We start from the raw sequence: 20,783 nt of genomic DNA on the forward strand, positions 1-20,783 counted from the left end.
CAAAAGGATTTCCAGGGGTGGCGTTGGCAGCAGCAGTGAGGTGAGGCTGCGCTCATCTGTAGGACTGAACCTCCCGGTCTCTCTTCACTGCCTCCCTCAGTGTATCTGTGCTCCTCTGCCACAGGGATCCTTTGGAAGCACAGTGACCCTGTCCTGCAAGAATAGTGGCTCTCCATTTAAAAACCCAACCTCCTAACATCATCACTGAAAACTCAGCCAAACCCATTCTAACCTGGTCCCTATCTTTACTACCATCTTCCTACACACGTCCCTTACCTTCTAAACAAGTGGAAGTAGCAACCGCTGTTTCCCAGAAATAACCTTGACTTTCTCACTGGTGTGTCTGTACTCAGCTTCTACCCTCAGTATAAAACGTCCTGTACCCAACATTCCAGAGTGCACGCCAATATCTCCAAATAAAGCCATCTTAAAAAATCCACTCCCATTTCTCGATCTTGAATTAGCTGCTCTCATGAATTATGCCCCTAAGGCAGTCACTGTAAAACTGTATTTGGCTGTAAATATTTGCTCACATTGTTTGTTCTTTAGTTCTTGATTGTAATCCTTTGAAGATGGTTCCCATGTGATTTTTCCTAGTAGATTATGACAAACAGTAATTCCGTGATTGTCTATTAAGTTGAATTCTTTCAAGCAGGAAAATATTGAAGAAGCCTTAGGGGATGCGTTCCCCAGGCGCCCCATGTGTGTTCCTTGGGAAGTCCGCTCTCCATAGAGGAGGGGACAAGGCAACGTGGCCTGTCTCTAGACTGTGGCAAGTCTTGGATCCAACTCTGTTCCGAATGACTTTGGTGGCTGTTCTGTTGGCTCCTGTTCGTGGTGAGTGATGGGGGGCACGTGCAAGAGTGTCACTACAGAACTGAGTTTGTCACACATCTTATTGTAAGACTCATCCAACAGATACTCACCTTTAACACTGTTGGGGTGGATATGGCCACCTGAAATATAGGGGAGTTTGTCATAATGTCCAAAAGGCTGTTTTTATAGACACTTTTAATACTCTCTTAGAATTTCACCTCAAAGAATCTCCAACAAACAATCTCATCTCAAAACAATCATATCATGGAATGAAAAAAGGGGAGCCCCAGAAAATGTATCTTATGAAAAAAGTATGCGTGAATTTCATGTTTTTGCACTAAAACAAACTTATTTGTTAATTCAATTTTTACAAACTTTTCAAAGTCCCTCATATGTAATCTATCAGCTTGACATTGGGTATCATTCCCTGCTGTGTGATTATTCGGAAGGTGGTGTCTGGGAAAGGCCCTTAGAACTTTGTGTTAGTATTTCTTGCCAGGGAAGTAGAAGTAAGATTTCACTTTTTCAAGGGTTTCAATTCGATGATTTTGAAAAACATTTTTATTTTTGAAGAATAGTTACATTTAAAATCATGTAAGTCTAAAAGAACACAAACGAAAATAGCCCTTCTCATCCCTGGGTCCAATTGGTCTTGTGTTGTTATTATTAACCAGAATATATTTCTGCCAAGGCAAGAGGCAGGGTTATAAGGTGCAACAAAGATGCTAGTGTCTGAATAGGCAGATGTGGGCAATCTGACAGAATGATGAGCTTCAGCTCTGTTTCATCAATTTTCCGATAAATTGTTGCATACACATCGAAGGATGGATGAATTCTTTTTGCCTTTTTCATTATTAATGTTGGTATTCCTAATCAACAAGCATTTATGAGGGATCACTCACTATGGTCCATCACAGATAGAATACAAAAGCATGGCTCCTGTCTTAAACATTGCGTACCGAACATTGAGATGCTCTGTCCCACGATAAAACTTCTGAAGCTCCTTGCCCTTTGGTATCCAGGTGACTGTGATCCTCCACCCATTATACCGTTTGCTTCTCCAATAAACCCGTTTTATGATTCAAGCTTCAAACCTGGAACTACTTTGAAATACAACTGTCATGCTGGCTACAAGAAAATCAATTCAACCTGGATTAGCTGTAATGCTAATGGTGAATGGAACTACAATGTCTTTTGTGCCAGTGAGTATCAACTTTTATTCTTCTTGCCTGTACCTTTTTGACTCTAGAAACTTCTCCTAGGAACTTTCTAAATTCCTTAAGTACTTTGATCAAAGTAGTCTTCAAAACTGAGATCTGTGCTATTTGGAATGGGTCAGTTGGGAACACACCGAGAGATATTTTTCTAATAGTGTGGACATAGAATCCATTTTTTCTTTTTTCTTCTGTCTGCCTGAGACCAAGGATATACATCTTTAAACTTCTGCTTGCTTATTTTTACTTATTTGAAAGTCAAAGGAAGTGAGAGCGGGAGGGAGAGAGACAGAGAGTGAGAGAGATCCTTGGTTGGCTGATTTATTCCTCAGACCTCCCAAGCAAGGAGTCTGGAACTCAGTCTGTTCTCCCAAGGGGGTGGCAGGGACTCAGCTACGTGGGCATTGCCTGCTGTCTCCAGGAAACGTATTAGCAGAAAGATGGGTTGAAGTAGAGCCAGGATTTGAACCCAGGTTCCAAACGCAGGCATTCTAAAATGGGATACAGCCATCCCAAGTAGTGGCTTAATTAGTGTGCCTGATCCCAAGGGCATACATTTCTGAAAGTGTGAATATAGGGGCCAGTGCTGTGGCATAGCAGGTAAAGCCACCGCCTTCAGTGCCGGCATCCCGTATGGGTGCCGGTTCTAGTCCTGGCTGCTCCACTTCTGATCCAGCTCTCTGCTATGGCCTGGGAAAGCACTGGAAGATGGCCCAAGTACTTGGGCCCCTGCACTTGCATGGGAGGCCTGGAGGAGCCTCCTGGCTTCCTGGCTTCAGATTGGCATATCTCTGGCCATTGTGGTCAGTTGGGGAGTGAACCAGAGAATGGAAGAACTAACTCTCTCTCTCTCTCTCTTTGCCTTTCCTTCTCTCTCTGTGTAACTCTGACTTTCAAACAAATGAATACATCTTAAAAAAAAAAGAAAGTATGAAGATATATATATATATATAAAACTATGAAACTATAATATATATATAAATAAACAACTGGTCAACAAACCACATTATTTATTATAACAGTGGTCTAACTGAGCAAATAAAACTAAGCACTTTATTTTTCTCCTTAAAATATGTCAGAAAAATGGGATACAAGTTTCCATTTATTTACCTTCAAGATAAATATGTTGGGATTAGAAATAAGCATTGAAAAAATATCTCTGGGATCAAGAGTTAATTAACTAGACTTTATTTTAAAATATCATATCTTATAATTGTTATCACTAATCATCATTTTATTGTTCCTCCTAGAGAAACAATGCAAAAACCCAGGGGAATTAATCAATGGGAAAGTGGAAGTTAAAACAGATTTTCACCTTGGTTCAATCATAGAATTCAGATGTTTAAGAGGGTGAGTATACAGGGTAACCTAGAAGCAGTGTTTTTCCTTTGAATTGATTTTTATGAGTAGTTAATGCATTCATATTTTTCAATAATAAAAATAAAGATTTCTAGCTTCTACCCCATCCCTGTTCATCCATTCGCATCCGTCTTCTGGCAGGAAGTGACTTTTGTTACTTTCTGGGTCATCATTTCAGTGCTCACCTATGCAGATAAAAGTGAGTGCAAGTTTTATTTATTTATTTACTGCTTTATTTGAAAAGCAGTAAGAGAGAGGGAGAGAGAGATCTTCCATCTGCTGGTTCACCTTCCAAGTGCCCCCAGGGCTGGGCCAGGCCAGAGCCAGGAGCCAGGTCTGCGTCTGGGTCTCCCACAGAGGTGGCAAGAACCCAGGTAGCTGGGACATCGTCGGCTGCCTCTCAGGGTGCGCGTTAGTAGGAAGCTGGATTGGGAACTGAGGAGCCAGGACTCAGTCCCAGGCACTGCAGCATGGAGCGGCTTCACCCACAGTGCCATACTCATCGCAAATTTCTTTATTAATATTTTGTCCCATTTGTTATGCAGAAGATACCTGACTGATACATTGCTTTGAATTTTACTTCATAATGTTGCTATGGACTCACCAAAGAAACCAAAGACAGCTTCCTTGCTCTCTCCCTCTGTGCCACGTGAGGACACAGCCAAAGGCATCCATCTACAAGACAAGAGTGCCCTCAGGGGAACTCAACCCCTGGCCTTGGGCTTCCAGGCCCCTTTGTGTTATTCAAGTCAGCCGGTTGAGACTATTGTGTGTATTAGACTGAACTATCTAAGATACCCACTCTGGATCCTTGATATTTATGCACCGACTGTTTGCTCATCCACCGTGTGTGTACTTACAGCTGTATAACTTTCCAGAGCAGGTATCATAGCTCTTCCTAGTTTTTCTAATGATCTCTACTGACAGACCTTTGTGTGTTTCCAATCTTGTGTTGATATGTATGGTGCTCTGACATGTAAGCTTCAATATGTATTACGTCTTATGTTGGAAGGAAGACAAAGGTCCCAAAGCCGGGATCATTGGATGAGAGACGAGATACTCTAAAATTTTGGTAAAACTTGTCAGATTGTTCTGCATAGACTAGGGGAAGTTTTGTAATTGAAACAAATGTCTGTTTCTCCAACACGCATGATTGATTATTTTATCAAACTTTTGAATTTGGACCTGTGAGGAGGAGAAAATAAACCCTGCTGTATTTTTTCACTTCTATTTTGAGTCAGTATAGATTTAGAGGCCATTGCCACAAGAAGCACATGGACTCCATGTGCCCTTTTTACCACCCCTCCCCAACCATACATCTTCCCTGACAATAGTTTGGCATCAGAACCAGAAGTTGGACACTGATACAATCCCTTGACTTTAGCAAGGTTTCACTGGTATTGCATGACTCGCTCATGTGAACGTGTGTGTGGTCAGTCTTGGGTGATTTTACGATGCACCGGATTCCAGTGACTGCCACTGCAGTCAAGTTACAGAGCTGCTGGACCACAGGATGCCTATGGGATGCCCTCACAGCCAAGGCCACCGCTCCCCCTCCCTAGTCTGCCAATCTCTAATCTCAGGTTACATGCATGGAATCACACACTATGTATCCTTTTGACATTGGCTGTTGCCACTCAGCATGATTCTTGCACCAAGGGTTGCATTTTACTGTTGAGCCAGTGTTCCATGGTGGTGTTGTTTATTCATCCATTGATGATTCACTACTGTTACCAGTTTTGCTTTCTAGTCCTAGTTTTCTGAGTCTTTTTTAAAAAAAGATTTATTTATTTGAAAGGATTACAGAGAGAGAGGGAGAGCAAGAGAGAGAACCTTCCATCTGCTGGTTCACACCCCAAATGGCCACAATGACTAGGAGCCAGGTGCTTCTTCCTGGTCCCCCATGCGGGTGCAGGGCCCAAGCACTTGGGCCATCCTCCACTGCCTTCCCAGGCCACAGCAGAGAGCTGGACTGGAAGAGGAGCAACCGGGACTAGAACCCGGTGCCCATATGGGATGCCGGTGCCGCAGGCGGAGGATTAACCAAGTGAGCCACAGCGCCGGCCCCTATAATGTATTTTTTAAAAGTGTTTCTGGATTTTGTTTGATATTTTATTCAGAAACTACTCACCGATGTTTAGGGTATCTTGATCTATTTTTTTTTTTTTTTAATGAAAAAAGTCCTGGAAGCAAGACTGGGACTTGTTAAAAACAAGAGCGAGGAGATGATGATCAAGGAATTAATGGTTGATGAGAGTCAGGCAAGTTTTAGAAGCCAGAGGAAGGACAAAAGTCAAAGTAATTAGTGTCAGTAATATATCTCGATCATTTATCCGTGGAAACTATGAAACAAACTCAGGTGAACCTTGTGCCTTTCATGTGCTGCTTGATTAGCATTTTGTAAAGAAAACAGTACAGGATTCAAACGGAATCTCGAGATTTTGGACACAGGGGCCAGTGCAGTGGCTTAGTGGGTAAAGCCGCCGCCTGCAGTGCTGGCATTTCATATGGGTGCCGGTTCAAGTCCTGCTGCTCCACTTCTGATCCAGCTCTCTGTTATGGCCTGGGAAAGCAGTGGAAGATGGCCCAAGTGCTTGGGCCCCTGCACCAGCATGGGAGACCCAAAAGAAGCTTCTGGTTCCTGGCTTCAGATCTGTCCGGCTCTGGCCGTTGTGGCCATTTGGGAAGTGAACCAGCAGATGGAAGACCTCTCTCTCTCCCTGCCTCTGCCTCTCTGTAACTCTGCTTTCAAATAAATAAATAAATCTTTTCAAAAAAGGATTTTGGGTGCAAATCTTACCACATATTCCTTATTGGTTATGGGTTGGAAGTGAAACCGGAAGAATCAGGCTGCTTGCCCCTGGAAGGCCCACTTCCCAGAGACAAGAGTTGATGTGAAGAAGTTGGGCTTATTCAGGCCACCAATCCTGGGCGAAAAGTGCACATCCCAGTCTCAAAGGGGTTTTTCCAATTGACCATTTAGCAGGAGAACTTTTGAAAGAAGGAAAGGGGCATTGGGAGAGGGAGGGAGGACGATGGGAGTGGTGGTCAGGCAAGTGTCTATGGTCAGCGTGAACCCCCTGGGGTGGTGGGCCCTGTGGGCTAAGGCTTGACCACTTACAGTGGGCGCTCAGGCTTGGAGGTTGCAGACCTCTTCCTTTCCCAAGGTCTCACAATTCTAGCCACTTCCCCGCACTTAGTCCCTGGAATTCTTCAGCCAGCATTATTTATCTGTTGAGTTAAACATAGGTCTGGGGCCGGCGCCGTGGCTCACTAGGCTAATCCTCTGCCTTGCGGCCCCGGCACACCAGGTTCTAGTCCCGGTCAGGGCGCCGGATTCTGTCCTGGTTGCTCCTCTTCCAGGCCAGCTCTCTGCTGTGGCCCGGGAGTGCAGTGGAGGATGGCCCAAGTGCTTGGGCCCTGCACCCGCATGGGAGACCAGGAGAAGCACCTGGCTCCTGCCTTCGGATCAGCTCAATGTGCCAGCCGCAGTGGCCATTGGAGGGTGAACCAACGGCAAAGGAAGACCTTTCTCTCTGTCTCTCTCTCTCACTGTCCACTCTGCCTGTCAAAAACAAACAGCCGGCGCCGCGGCTCACTAGGTTAATCCTCCGCCTAGCGGCGCCGGCACACCCGGTTATAGTCCCGGTCGGGCACTGGATTCTGTCCCGGTTGCCCCTCTTCCAGGCCAGCTCTCTGCTGTGGCCAGGGAGTGCAGTGGAGGATGGCCCAAGTACTTGGGTCCTGCACCCCATGGGAGACCAGGATAAGCACCTGGCTCCTGCCATCGGATCAGCGCCATGCGCCGGCCACAGCGCGCCAGCTGTGGCGGCCATTGGAGGGTGAACCAACGGCAAAGGAAGACCTTTCTCTCTGTCTCTCTCTCTCTCACTGTCCACTCTGCCTGTCAAAAAAACAAACAAACAAACAAACAAACAAACCATAGGCCTGATTTAGCCACAAAGCCTACTTTTACTTAGCAGAATATGAAAAGAGAGGGGAAAAAAAGTCCACTGTAGCTACGGTCACAGCACTATCTCTCTCCAAGAGAAAGCTTTGTCATGTGGTTTAAGTGAATGAGAGAATTTTGAAAAGACAGATAAGGATTCTGCTTGATGTGATGATACTTAACTGCAGCAGATCTGAATAGTAATCAGGGTGAGAGCATTACTTTTGCATCTTACAGTAGGAATGAGGAGCCCATGTATCCAAAATCTTAGCAGCAATCTATGTGTACAGTAAGATGACTTTGACTTCTCTTCTTCAGATATATCTTAGTTGGCTCAGCAACTAGTCGCTGTGAAGTCCATGGGAAAGGAGTTAGCTGGAGTGATCATATCCCAGAATGTGTAAGTAAGTAAAGACTTTTTTTTAAAATAACTACACACTTAAAACCATATTCGGTAATAACCCCACTGTGAAATGTTACTGTTTCTTACATCCTGCATTAGAGTTAGCATGCATTTTATTTATTTATTTTATTTGAAAGTCAGAGTTACACAGAGAGAGAAGGAGAGGCAGTGAGAGAGAAAGAGAGAGAGAGAGAGAGAGAGATAGGTCTTCCATTCCCTGGTTCACTCCCAATTGGCTGCAACGGCCGGAGCTGCACCAATCTGAAGCCAGGAGCCAGGAGCTTCCTCTGTGTCTTCCCATGTGGGTGCAGGGCCCAAGAACTCGGGTCATCCTGCTTTCCCAGGTCATAGCAGAGAGCTGGATCGGGAGTGGAGCAGCCGGGACTTGAGCCGGCACCCATATGGAAAGCCACTGCAGGCAGAGGCTTTACCGGCTACGCCACAGTGCTGGCCCCTAGCGTGCATTTTAGATTTGTAACAATGCCTTGCCTGCTTCTTTCTCTGCGCTCACTCATCGCAGTTGTCAAGTGCGAGGCGCCTCCTACAATCAGCAATGGGAAGCACAATGGGATCGAGGCTGTGTACACGTACGGCTCCACGGTCACCTACAGCTGCGATCTCCACTACTCGCTCTTGGGCCAGGCTTCCATTTCTTGCGTAATGGAGAACACCACAACAGGTGTTTGGAGCCCAAACCCTCCTACCTGCAAAAGTAAGTCACAGGCATGAATTCGGTTTGTTCTCTTTTGTTTAAAAGAAAAATATATTTAGTGGAGATGGGGGATGGAAAGATTTGGAGAGAAGTCATCAATGCAATGAAGAGGATGTTCACTTGTCCATCTAATATCATCGCATGTTATACAAAGCAGGATGGTGGAGGCTATACTGTGGAAATAATCCACACCCAAATCCCAAAGACTTTTTATAGAAAAAGCTTTTCAAGCTCCTCCTGCTCGCCTGGGAGACTTCCTATGGCAATGATCATGTATGTGGTAATCCAAATGACTTAGATCTTCTGATACCTCCTGTCCAAAGCTCCACAACTAGTTCAGCAGGGGAAGAGAGCAAGGAGGGTCAATTCCAACTCTTAAATTTTTTGACCTTGTTATTAGAGCCTTTTGGCCAGAACTAGCCCCTTGTTTCTGCCTAGTGCCAAGGAACTGGGTAATCATCTTCTTTTGCTTATTCTGGAAGAATTGGAAATCTGGGTGTACACTAAAAATCTCAACTCAGTATGCCTATGGAGTAGACAGAACTGTGCCAACATCAGCAGGTTAATCACAAAGGAAAGCCAAAGAGGGTTCGTCACCCTGACCCCTCTAGGGAAGCCAGAAGAGAGGTTATGTCAATATTACGAATGACTCAGCGTGCTGGTCTAGGGAATCTTTCTTTTCTGCAATTGAAGTGCCTTAAAAGCGCAGGCTCATTTGTTGCTTTGACTCATGCCAACACAGGTACATGAGTGAGCATAATAGCAAAGAGTTCAAAAGCCTGGAGACAGGGCTTTGAGAAGTGGAAAAGACAAGAGCTGAGCTGGAAAGGTTGACAAGGACCAGATAATGAAGGGCCTCATATGTCACTCTGGAGGGGTTTGGATGGGAGGTGAAAGGGAGCCCCTAAAAGGACAATGTGAAGTGGGGCAAAGTGTACCTGGTGAGTGCCTGTTGGAACCATCCAGCCAAGAAGGAAAGATGCGCTCAGCTGGAGGCAAGCAGACCTGCAGAGAAGGGAGAGGGAGCTGGGGGCAAGGCTGATGGGACCCCATGGGTGACGGGAGACTGCTCTCTGCTTGTGGGGCTGTAGGTCTCTAGTGCTCTGGCTGCCTCTTCATGGCCACCATATCACTACCATTTGGCACTGTATCAGTCACCTTCTCATCACTGTATCAACTACATGAGAGAAGCTACTCATGAAGGAAGAAGGCCTATTTCAGCTCATGGTTTTGGAGGTTGACAGTCTAAGATCATGTGGCCTCACCCATCCGGCATCTGATGAAGCACTGGATGGTGGAACGATTACAGGAGGATGACATGAACCAGGAAGGAAAGAGATAAGCTAGGCTCAGCTCGGCTTTTATAGCCAGTCTCCTCTTGAGATGCTCTAAGGGCACACCTCCAGTGACTGAAAGACAACCCCTCCCCAACCAGACTCATCTCTTATACACCGTAACTGGAGTAAGTCTCTACATTTAATTCATTAACCATCAATATTAATCTATTAATCATTAACAAGAGACTTTGTAGAATCAAGCTTTCAACACAGGGATCTTTGGGGAACACACAAACTAATACTCAACTCTAGCAAACCACTGACACACAATCAAATGAAGTTCTGATAATAGAAGGACTTGAGAACTTTGAGATCTAGGTTTTAGGGTTTAGATATTATTAGATTATATTGATGAGAAGTTTGGAGACCTTCATCCACATGACCAACATGGGACCTCATTGTATTGAAATTCCTAAAAAATGAAATGTGTGTGTATGTGTATGTATGTGTATGTGTGAATGTGTGTGTATATATATATACACACACACACCAAAGTATATGCATAAAATTATTGTATCTACTTGATCTATATATACACACATACACATACAAGTGCATCCGTTAGTGTAATGAAGAGTACATCATCAGGGTAATGAAGTGGGTGTTCACTTGTCCATTATTTCTTTTGTGTCTACTTGATGTAAACTTGCATCAGACCTCCTTGGAGCCACAGCCATCAGCTGCATTCATATGTTTATTGTTGTTTCTCCTTTATAACACAGATATCTTTTGTATATTTCTTTATAGAAATTTTCTGTTATCAGCCACAGATTCCAAATGGAATTTTTGTCTCTGGATTTGGATCCCTTCATACTTACAAGGATGTCATTGTCATTAAATGCAAGAAAGGTTATGCCCTCAGAGGCAGCAGTAGAGTCCACTGTGAAGCTAACAATGAGTGGCACCCTTCTGTCCCCACCTGTGAACTCAGTGAGTACGGACCACAGAGGAGTTTGAGTTTTTGGCATCTGCAGTTATCCAGGAGTGTGAGTGTAGTGTGCTTACAGGCACAATCCCAGTTTAACCCCAACAATCACATAAATTACATAGTTTTCTTGTTAAAAGGAAGATTTTCTTGTTGGTAATCTCTTAGTGTTATTGAAAGGATTTCGTATGTATTATATAATTGTGATGCCAATGACTTTGTAATTATTGTTATTTATCTGTTATGCACATTTTACATCAGTGAATAGGGAAGTTGCTTATCCTAACAAAATCAACGTATTATGAGTATTTTTGGAAAATGGAAATAACCCTCTCTTTAGACATTTCTCAGCCAAGTTCACATGCTTGCTCAGGAGTGGAAGCCACTGCTATGTTGTGGTTTGTGTATTCCCTTCTGCCATCACAAGGACTTAGGTGTCCTTCCAGACGTGTAGTCGTAGAAGTAGGTAAATATACAACGTGGCACTCATGCAACCCCTCTTCAATCCACATGGCCCTTCTGCATGAGTTCAAATAGAAAGAACAACACACAAGTCTGAGGCTCTGCTGCAAAATTTGAGTGGGGTTTGACCTGAGGCCAAACCGTGAACTTCCGGGTGATAGTGTCATCACCCAAGGCGATGTCTCTCATTTTAATTCCTCAACAGTACTGCACATGTTTAGCCTTGGCATTAGCTTTAGTTTATTGGGCCATGATGCTGCCACGTATGTTCCTAGAATTTCCATTTAGTTCTTACCATCTGGTTCCTTCGGAATGGATGTATGACATATTTTTACTGTTCAGGATCTTGGGATACTCTGTCCACCCCAATAATAATTTTCCTTTGCTCTTGTGCTTTCTTCACGATCAGATAGTTGTATTGACTTACCAGAACTTCCCTTTGCTTCCTGGGAGAAAACTGCCTATACCTCAAGGAGTCCGGAAATATTTGAAGTTGGAACTGAGTTGAAATTTAAGTGCGACCCTGGCTATAGAGTTATTCCAGCTGAGCCTCTGACTGTGAAGTGTCAGGAAAATCTGACATGGTCACCTTCCAAAGGGTGTGAGAGTAAGTGAACTTGAACTTCATCCCATGTACACATATGTGCATCAATTTTCTATGGAAAATACCGAGTTCAATCCTAATAAGTTGCTGCAAGTTGCTTCACTGAACAACATGCAATTAATTACTGTAAATCTTCAGTGTGCTTCAGAAAAAATGCATATTTTGCAGTTGTTGGTTGTAATGTACAGATATCAATTAAATCTAATTTTTTTAATGTATGGTGAAAATCTTTTATATCTACACTGCTGTCTCATCTGCTTTTTCTTTAAATTGCTGACAAATGTTGATCAGATTGTGGGTTTCTCTTTCATCTTTTTACTTTTTTAAAAAAAATTTTTTCCATTTTTTATTTTGAGATGACATTTAAAAATTTGAAGCTGCATGCTAAATTTAGAAAGGCATGTTTTCCTGATGAGTTTAACCTTTTATTATTACGAAATGGCCCTCTTTATTTCTGTAATTGCTTCACGTTCAAATTTTACTTTATGTTAATGTACCTCCATTTGAATTAATGTTTGCATGGTAAATCCTCTTGAAGTTTCTTACATTCAAACTTTCTCTAATTTTGCATGGTATCTTAGAAGCAGGATAATGTTGGCTACTCTAATCTTACCTGACAATTTCTATTGATCTAATTGGTGTATGTAAGCTGTGTGCAGATCATGTAGTTATTGATATATTGGAATTTGTGGTTTTAATATTTACTACATTTCTGCCTGTTTTGTATTATTTTTTATTGACTTCTTTGGAATTTATTATTTGTTGTCTTTCCCATTTTCACCTGGAATTTGATTGGTGTTTATCTACTTTTTACTTTTAATGCTGTGGCCAGGGAGTGCAGTGGAGGATGGCCCAAGTGCTTGGGCCCTGCACCCTATAGGAGACCAGGAGAAGCACCTGGCTCCTGCCATCGGATCAGCGCGGTGCGCCGGCCGCAGCGCGCCAACCGCGGCGGCCATTGGAGGGTGAACCAACGGCAAAAGGAAGACCTTTCTCTCTGTCTCTCTCTCACTGTCCACTCTGCCTGTCAAAAAAATAAAAAAAAAAAAAAAAAAGTTATTGTATACAATTTTTACTTTTTTTAAAAAAAGATTTTATTTATTTATTTGAGAGGCAGAGTTACAGACAGACAGAGAGAGACACACACACAGAGAGAGAGACGACTTTCATCCACTAAGTCACCCCCCAAAATGGTTGCAAAGGCAGAAGCTGGGTCAATCCAAAGCGAGGAGCCAAGAACTTCATCCTGGTCTCCCACATGGGTGTAGGAATCCAAGCACTTGGGCCATCTTCTACTGCTTTCCCAGGCCATAAGCAAAGAGATGGATTGGAAGAGGAGCAGCCAGGACTTGAGCTGGTGCCCATAGGGGATGCCAGCACTACAGGTGGAGGCTTAGCCCATTTCACCACAGTGCCAGTTCCTCTACTTTTTAAGCTTATTGTTTTGTCTCTTCCGAGGCAATGCAAAACCTTAGTACCTTTAACTTGACTTACTCCTTATTCTTCTGTGTATTTCAATTCTATGAGTATTACACCTCATATTCATATCTTACACTCCATATTATTACTATTATTATTATTATCTTAATAAAGCACATTAGTTGGGCAGTTCACATAATGATGATTACTGGTTTTTATTCTCCGCTGATTCTGCAGTCTTGTGTCTCTCTGCCTGGTGAATACTCTAGTTTCTTTTAGTGTGGTATGTTGCTGATGAATTGTTTGCTTCAATGTGCCTTTATTTCACCTTAATATCTAAAGCTATAATTGCTAGGTATAAAATTCTAGGTTGCCATCTATTGAATTCTAGGTTGACATGTGAAATATTTCATTCTAAACTGTCTTCTGTCTTCAGTGATTTCTGTTGGGAATTTTGCTGTTGGCCTTATACTGTTGATCCTTTGAGAGTTATCTGTTTTCTTCTCTATTTTTCAAATGTTCTCCTTGTCTTTGGGTTTTTAGCATTTTTTCTCTTTTCTAAAAGAAATTATTTTATTTATTTTCCCTTTATTTGAAAGGCAGAGAGACATAAAGAAAGATCAGATGGAGAGAGCTCTTTCATCAGCTGGTTCACCCCCAGATACCCATGACAGCCAGGCCAAAGCCAGGAGCCAAAAACTCCATACAAGGCTCCTACATGGGTAGTAGGGATGCATGTGCTTGAGCCATCATCTGTTGCCTAGCAAGATGTGCATCAACAGGAAGCTGGATAGGAAGTGGGGTAGCAGGGACTCGGACCAGGCACTCCAATACGGGCTGCAACCCAACCTCTGCACCACACGTCTGCCCATTGCAGCTGTTTGTTCAGATACGGTTGGATTCTTTGTTTATCCTGCTTGTGCTTCAGAGTGCTCATGGAATCGAGTATTGGATGCCTTTCCTTGATTTTGAAAAATTTCAACTTAAAACATTTTACCATTTCAAATATTCTCTTAAATTTTAATTTCAGACCACTTTTTTTTTTTAAGATTTATTATTTTGGAAGTCAGAGTTACACAGAGAAAGAAGGAGAGGCAGAGAGGGAGAGAGAGAAAGATAGATCTTCCATCTGCTGGTTCACTCCCTAATTGGCCACAATGGCCAGAGCTGTGCCAATACAAAGCCAGGAGTCCAGGAGCTTCCTCAGGTCTCCCACGTGGGTGTAGAGGCCCAAGGAATTGGGCCATCTTCTACTGCTTTCTCAGGCCATAGCAGAGAGCTGGATGGGAAGTGGAGCAGCCAGGACTTGAACCAGCACCCATATGGGATGCCGGCACTGTAGGCAGTGGCTTTACCAGCTATACCACAGGGCTGGCCCCTCAGACCACTTTTCTCTCCCCCTCCTCCTGGTGCCTCAGCTACATTCATGTTAAGCCTTCCTACAAGATCTTCTATATTTCCCATGCTCTTATCTGTGTTTTTGAATTTTCTGTCTCCCAATGTTTTATTAACAGTATAAAGTTCATTAATTGTCTCTTTACCTGTTTATAACCTGGTATTCATTATGAACGAATTTAGAGGAATTTCACCCTCTTTTTTTGAATAATTTGAGAAAAATTGGTATTACTTATCCTTTAATATTACAGGTTTCTGCTGGCGCTGCGGCTCACTAGGCTAATCCTCTGCCTGCAGCGCCACCACACCGGGTTCTAGTCCCGGTCGGGGTGTCAGATTCTGTCCCAGTTGCCCCTCTTCCAGTCCAGCTCTCTGCTATGGCCCAGGAGTGCAGTGGAGGAGGTCCAAGTGCTTGGGCCCTGCACCCGCATGGGAGACCAGGAGAAGCACCTGGCTCCTGGCTGCGGATCAGCGCGGTGCGCCGGCCGCGGCGGCCATTGGAGGGTGAACCAATGGCAAAAGAAGACCTTTCTCCCTGTCTCTCTCTCTCACTGTCCACTCTGCCTGTCAAAAAAAAAATATTACAGGTTTTTGCTTTGTGGTTACTTTAGGCTTACCAAAATTATTTCGATTATTATATCAAGTTGTCTTGAGCTGATAGCAACTGTACTTTTATTGTAAAGAAATGAAAAGAAACAAAGAAGAAAAAGCAATAATAGAATACACTTGCAGAAGTTAGTGTTGTGGCATAGTGGTTTAATCCATTGCCTGTGGTGATGGCATCCCATATAGACACTAGTTTGTCCTGGCTGCTCCACTTCCAATCCCTGCTAATGCACCTAGAAAAACAGCAGAAGATGACCCAGGGACTTGGGCCTCTGCCATCCACTAGGGAGACCCAGACGGAGTTCTAGGCTCCTGGCTTTGGTCTGGCCCAGTTCCTGATGTTGGGATCATTTGGGGAGTGAATCAGTAAATGGAAGATATCTCTCTCTCTGTCTCTCCTCCCCATCTCTCTCTCTAACCTCATCTCTGTCTCTCTATCATCACTTCCTGTCTCTCTGTAATTCTGCCTTTCAAAGAAATAAAATAAACCTTTAAAAACAATACACCTGGGGGCTGGTGCTGTGGTGCAGTAAGATAAGCTTCTGCCTGTGGTGCTGGCATCCCTCATGGGCACTGGTTCGAATCCCAGCTGCTCCTCTTCAGATCAAGCTCTCTGCTATGGCCTGGGGAAGCAGTGGAAAAGACCCAAGTGCTTTGGCCTCTGCACCTGTGTGAGAGACCTGGAAGAACTCCTGGCTCCTGGCTTTGGATTGGCCCAGCTCTGGCCGTTGCGGCCATTTGGGGAGTGAACCAGTTGATGGAAGACCTCTTTCTCTCTCTCCTTCTCTCTGTAACTCTGCCTCTCAAATAAATAAATAATAATATTAAACCAAACTAAGTCTTGTGATAGACTTGGTTGAATCGCATCTCACTGCTGACCTTTGACCTTCACAGACCTGGTGTCTCCGTCCTTCTCTAGGTACGAGAAGTTTTCTGTTATCTACTTTAATAAGCTTTCTACCACACTGGCATTCTCATGGCTATTTTGAACCACCATAGCCCCCAAAATTTACTCTTTTAACACTGTCCCATGGTTTCTATAGCTTCCTTAATTCTCTTTTTTAGTTTTCTTCTACCTACGTGTATTTTCAAATAGCCCATCTTTAAACCCACTAGTCCTTTCATTTGTTCAGTTCTGTTACTGGCATTTTCTATAGCATTTTCCATTTCATTTATTGTACTCAGCTTCGAGATTTCTGCTTGATGTAATCTTTTTTTCAATTTCTCTGTTAAGTTTTTCTGTCAAGTCTCTGAGTTGCTTCTGTGTTTTCTTGAAGTTTGCTAAATTTCATTAAAATAGGTCTTCTCAGTCCTCTGCTGTCACACACATCCATTGCTTCGTGGTCAGTCTCCAGCACCTTGTTCATTCTGTCCGGCAGTCATGGTTTCCTCAATGTTCTTGCTGCTCGTGGGTGTGCATCAATGTCTGAGAAAGGGAAATTAGCTGTTTATCCAGTCCTTGGACAGCATTTTCATCCGAGTAGTTTTTCAGATTTATGCTTTTGTGGATGGTCTTATTCTCATATTTTGTGCTTCCTCTCCCTCTGTTTTTACCTTTTACCTTTTTTATTTATTTGAAAGGCAGAGACAGAGACAGAGACACACAAGTAGACAGAGAGAGAGAGAGAGAGATCTGCTGGCTTACTTCTCAAATACTCACAAAAGCCAGGGCTTGGCCAGCTAAAGCCAGACGTTTTGAATACCATCCGGGTCTCCCACCCAGGGGGAGAGACCCAAGTACTCAAGCCATTACTTTCTATCTCCCAGAATGCACGTTAGTAGAAAACTGGAATTGGACACAGAGCTGGGACTTGAACCTAGACACTCTGGTATGGGATATGAGTGTCCCAAGTGGGATCTTAACTGCTGTGCCAGATATCCACCCCTCTCTTTCTCTTTTTAAATCGTAATAAAAACACTTAACGTGGAATCTATCCTTTTGTTAATTATAGACACTATGTCATTCAGCTTCTTTCCAGAACTTGACCGTCTCACACCACTGCAGCTTTGTGCTTGTTGAACAACTTCCCACGTCCTCGTCTCCCCTCAGCCCCTGTCAACCCCCACTCTGTTCTCGGCTTGCATGAGTTTCATTACGAACATCTACAGGAGGCAGTCAGGGCTTCAGCTATAGGTGCATCCACCGAGCGATTTTGTTAACCTGAGCATTGTTTTCATCTGTCAGGGGTATGCTGCCCAACACCAGACATGGAGAAGATCATTATCATAAGCGACAGGAGAGACTTTACTGGGATATGTGTCTATGCCTATGGAGACTACGTGTCATTCATGTGTGATAAAGGCTACTACCCGATCTCTCCTGATGGAAGGAGTTCCTGCCAGGCGGACGGCACGTGGAATCCAAAAATGCCCGAGTGTGAGCCAGGTGAGAATGTCAAGAGTATTTGATGATGTCATTTAGCTTCCTGAACGATCAAGTGGCTTACAGCCAGGTGAGGGTGAGGCTTTTCTCCTGAGATGCGTGGTGCAAACAGGGTCACAGATGCATAGCACTGGCTGCTCGCAAGGCAGCTCAGGACCGAGGACAGGGGGAGGAAAACCTTACAACAGTTATCTTGTGAGAGCAAACAGTGGAGCTCTCATTTTGTCTCATTGTGTCATTTCTCCTGTACACGTTGTTTGCACTACTCCACAGACACCTGACTGTACGAGGCCCGGAGCAGGAGTGACCCACACAATTCTGTGCGGGGAAGCTCCCGGGAGCAAGGAGTGACTGTGTTGGAGGGGGCACCTTCAGAGCCCGCGGAGGGACACCCGCCTTTCCTTTCCTGCTCGGACCCAGCCAGTGCAACCGTCCCCATGTTAAAATGCAAAGGGGAAGAACCCAGCCAATAGCTGGGGCGAAGACGCTCCGGCCCTGACCAGGGTCGGACCTGAGGGTGCCGTCCTCAGGGCGGGCTTCCTCCCCCACTCCTCCCCACGCACACGGTGCCACAGCTGGGCTGCTTGGGGAGGGCAGCTTGAGAACACGGCCTGGGAGCCATAGCTTGTTCGGAGGTGATCCCAGCCAGGGGAAGCCAGGGACCGGTGAGGGCGGGGAGGCGGGGAAAAGCTGACGGTTACAAGCAGCAGGGCCTCAATTCTTTGGGACCACTGAGAAGTGTGGAGAATGCCTGGCGAAATTATCTGTGTGATGGACGGGGGACCGGGCTATTTATCCATTGGTTTTCAGTCCCCACTGGTTTGAGATTGTCCTGAAGGCCAGTAACCGCTCCTCAGTTCCAGCTGTGCTCCTGCAGCTAGAGAACGCCCAGAGGCAGATGAAATGACAGATCCGATACTCTCTCCAGACACCATCATTATAAATCTAAGTCTGGGGGCCAGTGCAGTGGTGTAGCAGGTAAAGCCACCGCCTGCAGTGCCGGCATCCCATATAGCCACCGATTCGAGTCCCAGCTGTTCCATTTCCAATCCAGCTCCCTGTTAGTGTGCCTGAGAAGGCAGAGGAAGATGTCTCAAGTGCTTGGCCTCCTGCACGCACATGGGAGACCCGGAGGAATCTCCTGGCTCCTGGCTTTGTATTGGCACAGTTTTGGCCATTGCAGTCATTTAGGGGTGAAACAGCAAATGGAAGATAGAGCCCTCTCTCTGCTCCCCTCCTCTCCCTCCTTCTCCCTCTTCCTCTCCCTCTCCCTCTCTCTCTCTCACTCTCACTCTGCCTTTCAAATGAAATGAAATAAACTTACAAAAAAAATCTAAGTACACTCCACCTGACACTGTAATCCGAGGTGGCCCAAAACGCTGTGACATGACCGTGACATCTGCTCCACCACAACCCCCTGTCTAACTCGGTTCTGCTCCCACTTCACATTAATTGTGCAGAGTCACCGACTCTTCAAAGTAACTCTGGCCCCAGGCCTTAAAAATCACTGTAAGGGAGGGTGAGTGCCTTAAGTTCTCTCTGACCTTGAGGCTATTGTGGGTACTGGTAATATCTGCTGTACTACCCATTCTAGATTCTTCCCTACTTTAGCCAGTGCTTGAGTTGCTGCAGGTTGCTTGACAGATGAGCTCACCCTGATTGTCATCCCTCACAAAGAAGACGTCTTGGTGTCTAGTAACTGTCCGTTCACTGTTGCCTCCAGGTATGGAAGCATCAAGAGACGCTGGATTCCGAATATAGTCTTTCCTCACTCAATAATGTCACAATCATTCAGGCTCTTAGTGGTGACTACAATCTAATGCCCTACCCATATAGTAACGGTTTCTCTGCCCCCAAGTTTTCTCACCTGTGTGAAGAGCCCAATGCCATCTTGTGAGGACCACTGCTTCAAGCTTAGTGGGGTGTTTCCTTGTTGAATTATTCCTTCCCCTACCCAGTCCCTGGGAAGGACTTCCGGTTTAGGAGAGTCCAAAGTTGGAAGTAGGAAAAGTACATCCTAGATGTGGCTAACTGCATTAGTTATGCCAACCAACCTGTTTGGTTGCTGGCTCTGTGTATTCTAGTTACTGGGTGAACAGGTACTGGCAAATAGCTCAATGTCTACTGCATCCTGAAAGACAGTGCCCCATCATGCAAAGCGTCATTAACCCAATGATTTCTCATGCCATCTCCTTTTGGGTAATACATTCAGCAGGAAAAGCCAGCCTCAAACTTTTTTCTCCTTGTCATCTCTTCTCTGTTAACAGTCTTTGAAGCCTTAAGCTTTTTCTTTACTGTTACTCCATGGAAAATGTTCTCTTACTTCTCATCTACCAATCCAAGCTTTCTACCCAACTTTCCAATCTCTTCTCCATCCTTCTATAAAAAAATGTTCCTTTAATACTCTAGCTGATGCTATGTCTCTCTTCTCTATTGAATCTACTCTCTGTGTGAGCTTTTTGGTGCTTTATCATCAACTGGCTGTGACAGATGTCAACCATTCACATTGTTTAGGTTTATTTTCCTCACAGCATAGTTCAATGCTGAGCATATATATTTATTTTTGTGTTGGTAAAAATTGAAAGTTACCTTTTATGGAGTATTTGAAATGAATTTTGCTAAAGGTTATACATGAGCTCTAGACTTACCTACAGGTGAAAATGTCATGTCCACAATCAATGTTTAAAGAAAGAAATTGGTTGCTAGGGACATAGACTCTTACAAGGCGTGACCCTTGATATCAAAGCAGAGAGAAAGGAATGTGATGGGTACTATCAGACAGCTGTTAGACAGCTACTACAAAAAACAGAAATGCACTTGAAAGGGAGCGAAGACTGTGAATGGCGACAGATCTGAATCCAATCCTGCACTACGCGCCTAATAGTTGTGCTCCTGGGACAATGTCCTAACTCCTTTAAGCTTCTCTTCCGTTACATGGACAAGGATGAGGATGATATCCAACGCCAGGGTTGTTGTGAGGTTTCACTGGGATCCTGCCTGAAAGAGCTTAGCAAAGTATTTGGCACATGGTGAGAACTCACTAAGTAATCACAAGTAATTGACTGCTAACAACTGCTGTAAAAGGAAAGAGTAGACATTGTAGTCAAAATGTGCTTCACAGAGAAAATGAAATTCGAGTTCATGAATAGATACAAGATAATTCATTTTTTAAAAAGATTTATTTATTTATTTATTTATT

General features: G+C 44.2%; 1 protein-coding gene across 1 annotated transcript in view; it reads left to right on the top strand.

The window, feature by feature from the left end:
* Positions 1 to 680: 680 nt before the first annotated feature.
* Positions 681 to 20,783, top strand: part of LOC133773387 (zona pellucida sperm-binding protein 3 receptor-like) — a 34,603-nt gene continuing 14,500 nt past the window's right edge. Inside the window, exons 1-8 of the mRNA XM_062210756.1 lie at positions 681 to 837; positions 1,839 to 2,018; positions 3,281 to 3,380; positions 7,657 to 7,742; positions 8,262 to 8,453; positions 10,538 to 10,720; positions 11,587 to 11,784; positions 17,387 to 17,587. Coding sequence (XP_062066740.1) covers positions 681 to 837; positions 1,839 to 2,018; positions 3,281 to 3,380; positions 7,657 to 7,742; positions 8,262 to 8,453; positions 10,538 to 10,720; positions 11,587 to 11,784; positions 17,387 to 17,587 — 1,297 coding nt within the window. The remainder of the gene's footprint in view (positions 838 to 1,838; positions 2,019 to 3,280; positions 3,381 to 7,656; positions 7,743 to 8,261; positions 8,454 to 10,537; positions 10,721 to 11,586; positions 11,785 to 17,386; positions 17,588 to 20,783) is intronic.

The sequence above is a fragment of the Lepus europaeus genome, chromosome 14 (genome assembly GCF_033115175.1).
Source record: "Lepus europaeus isolate LE1 chromosome 14, mLepTim1.pri, whole genome shotgun sequence".
Lineage (NCBI taxonomy): Eukaryota > Metazoa > Chordata > Mammalia > Lagomorpha > Leporidae > Lepus > Lepus europaeus.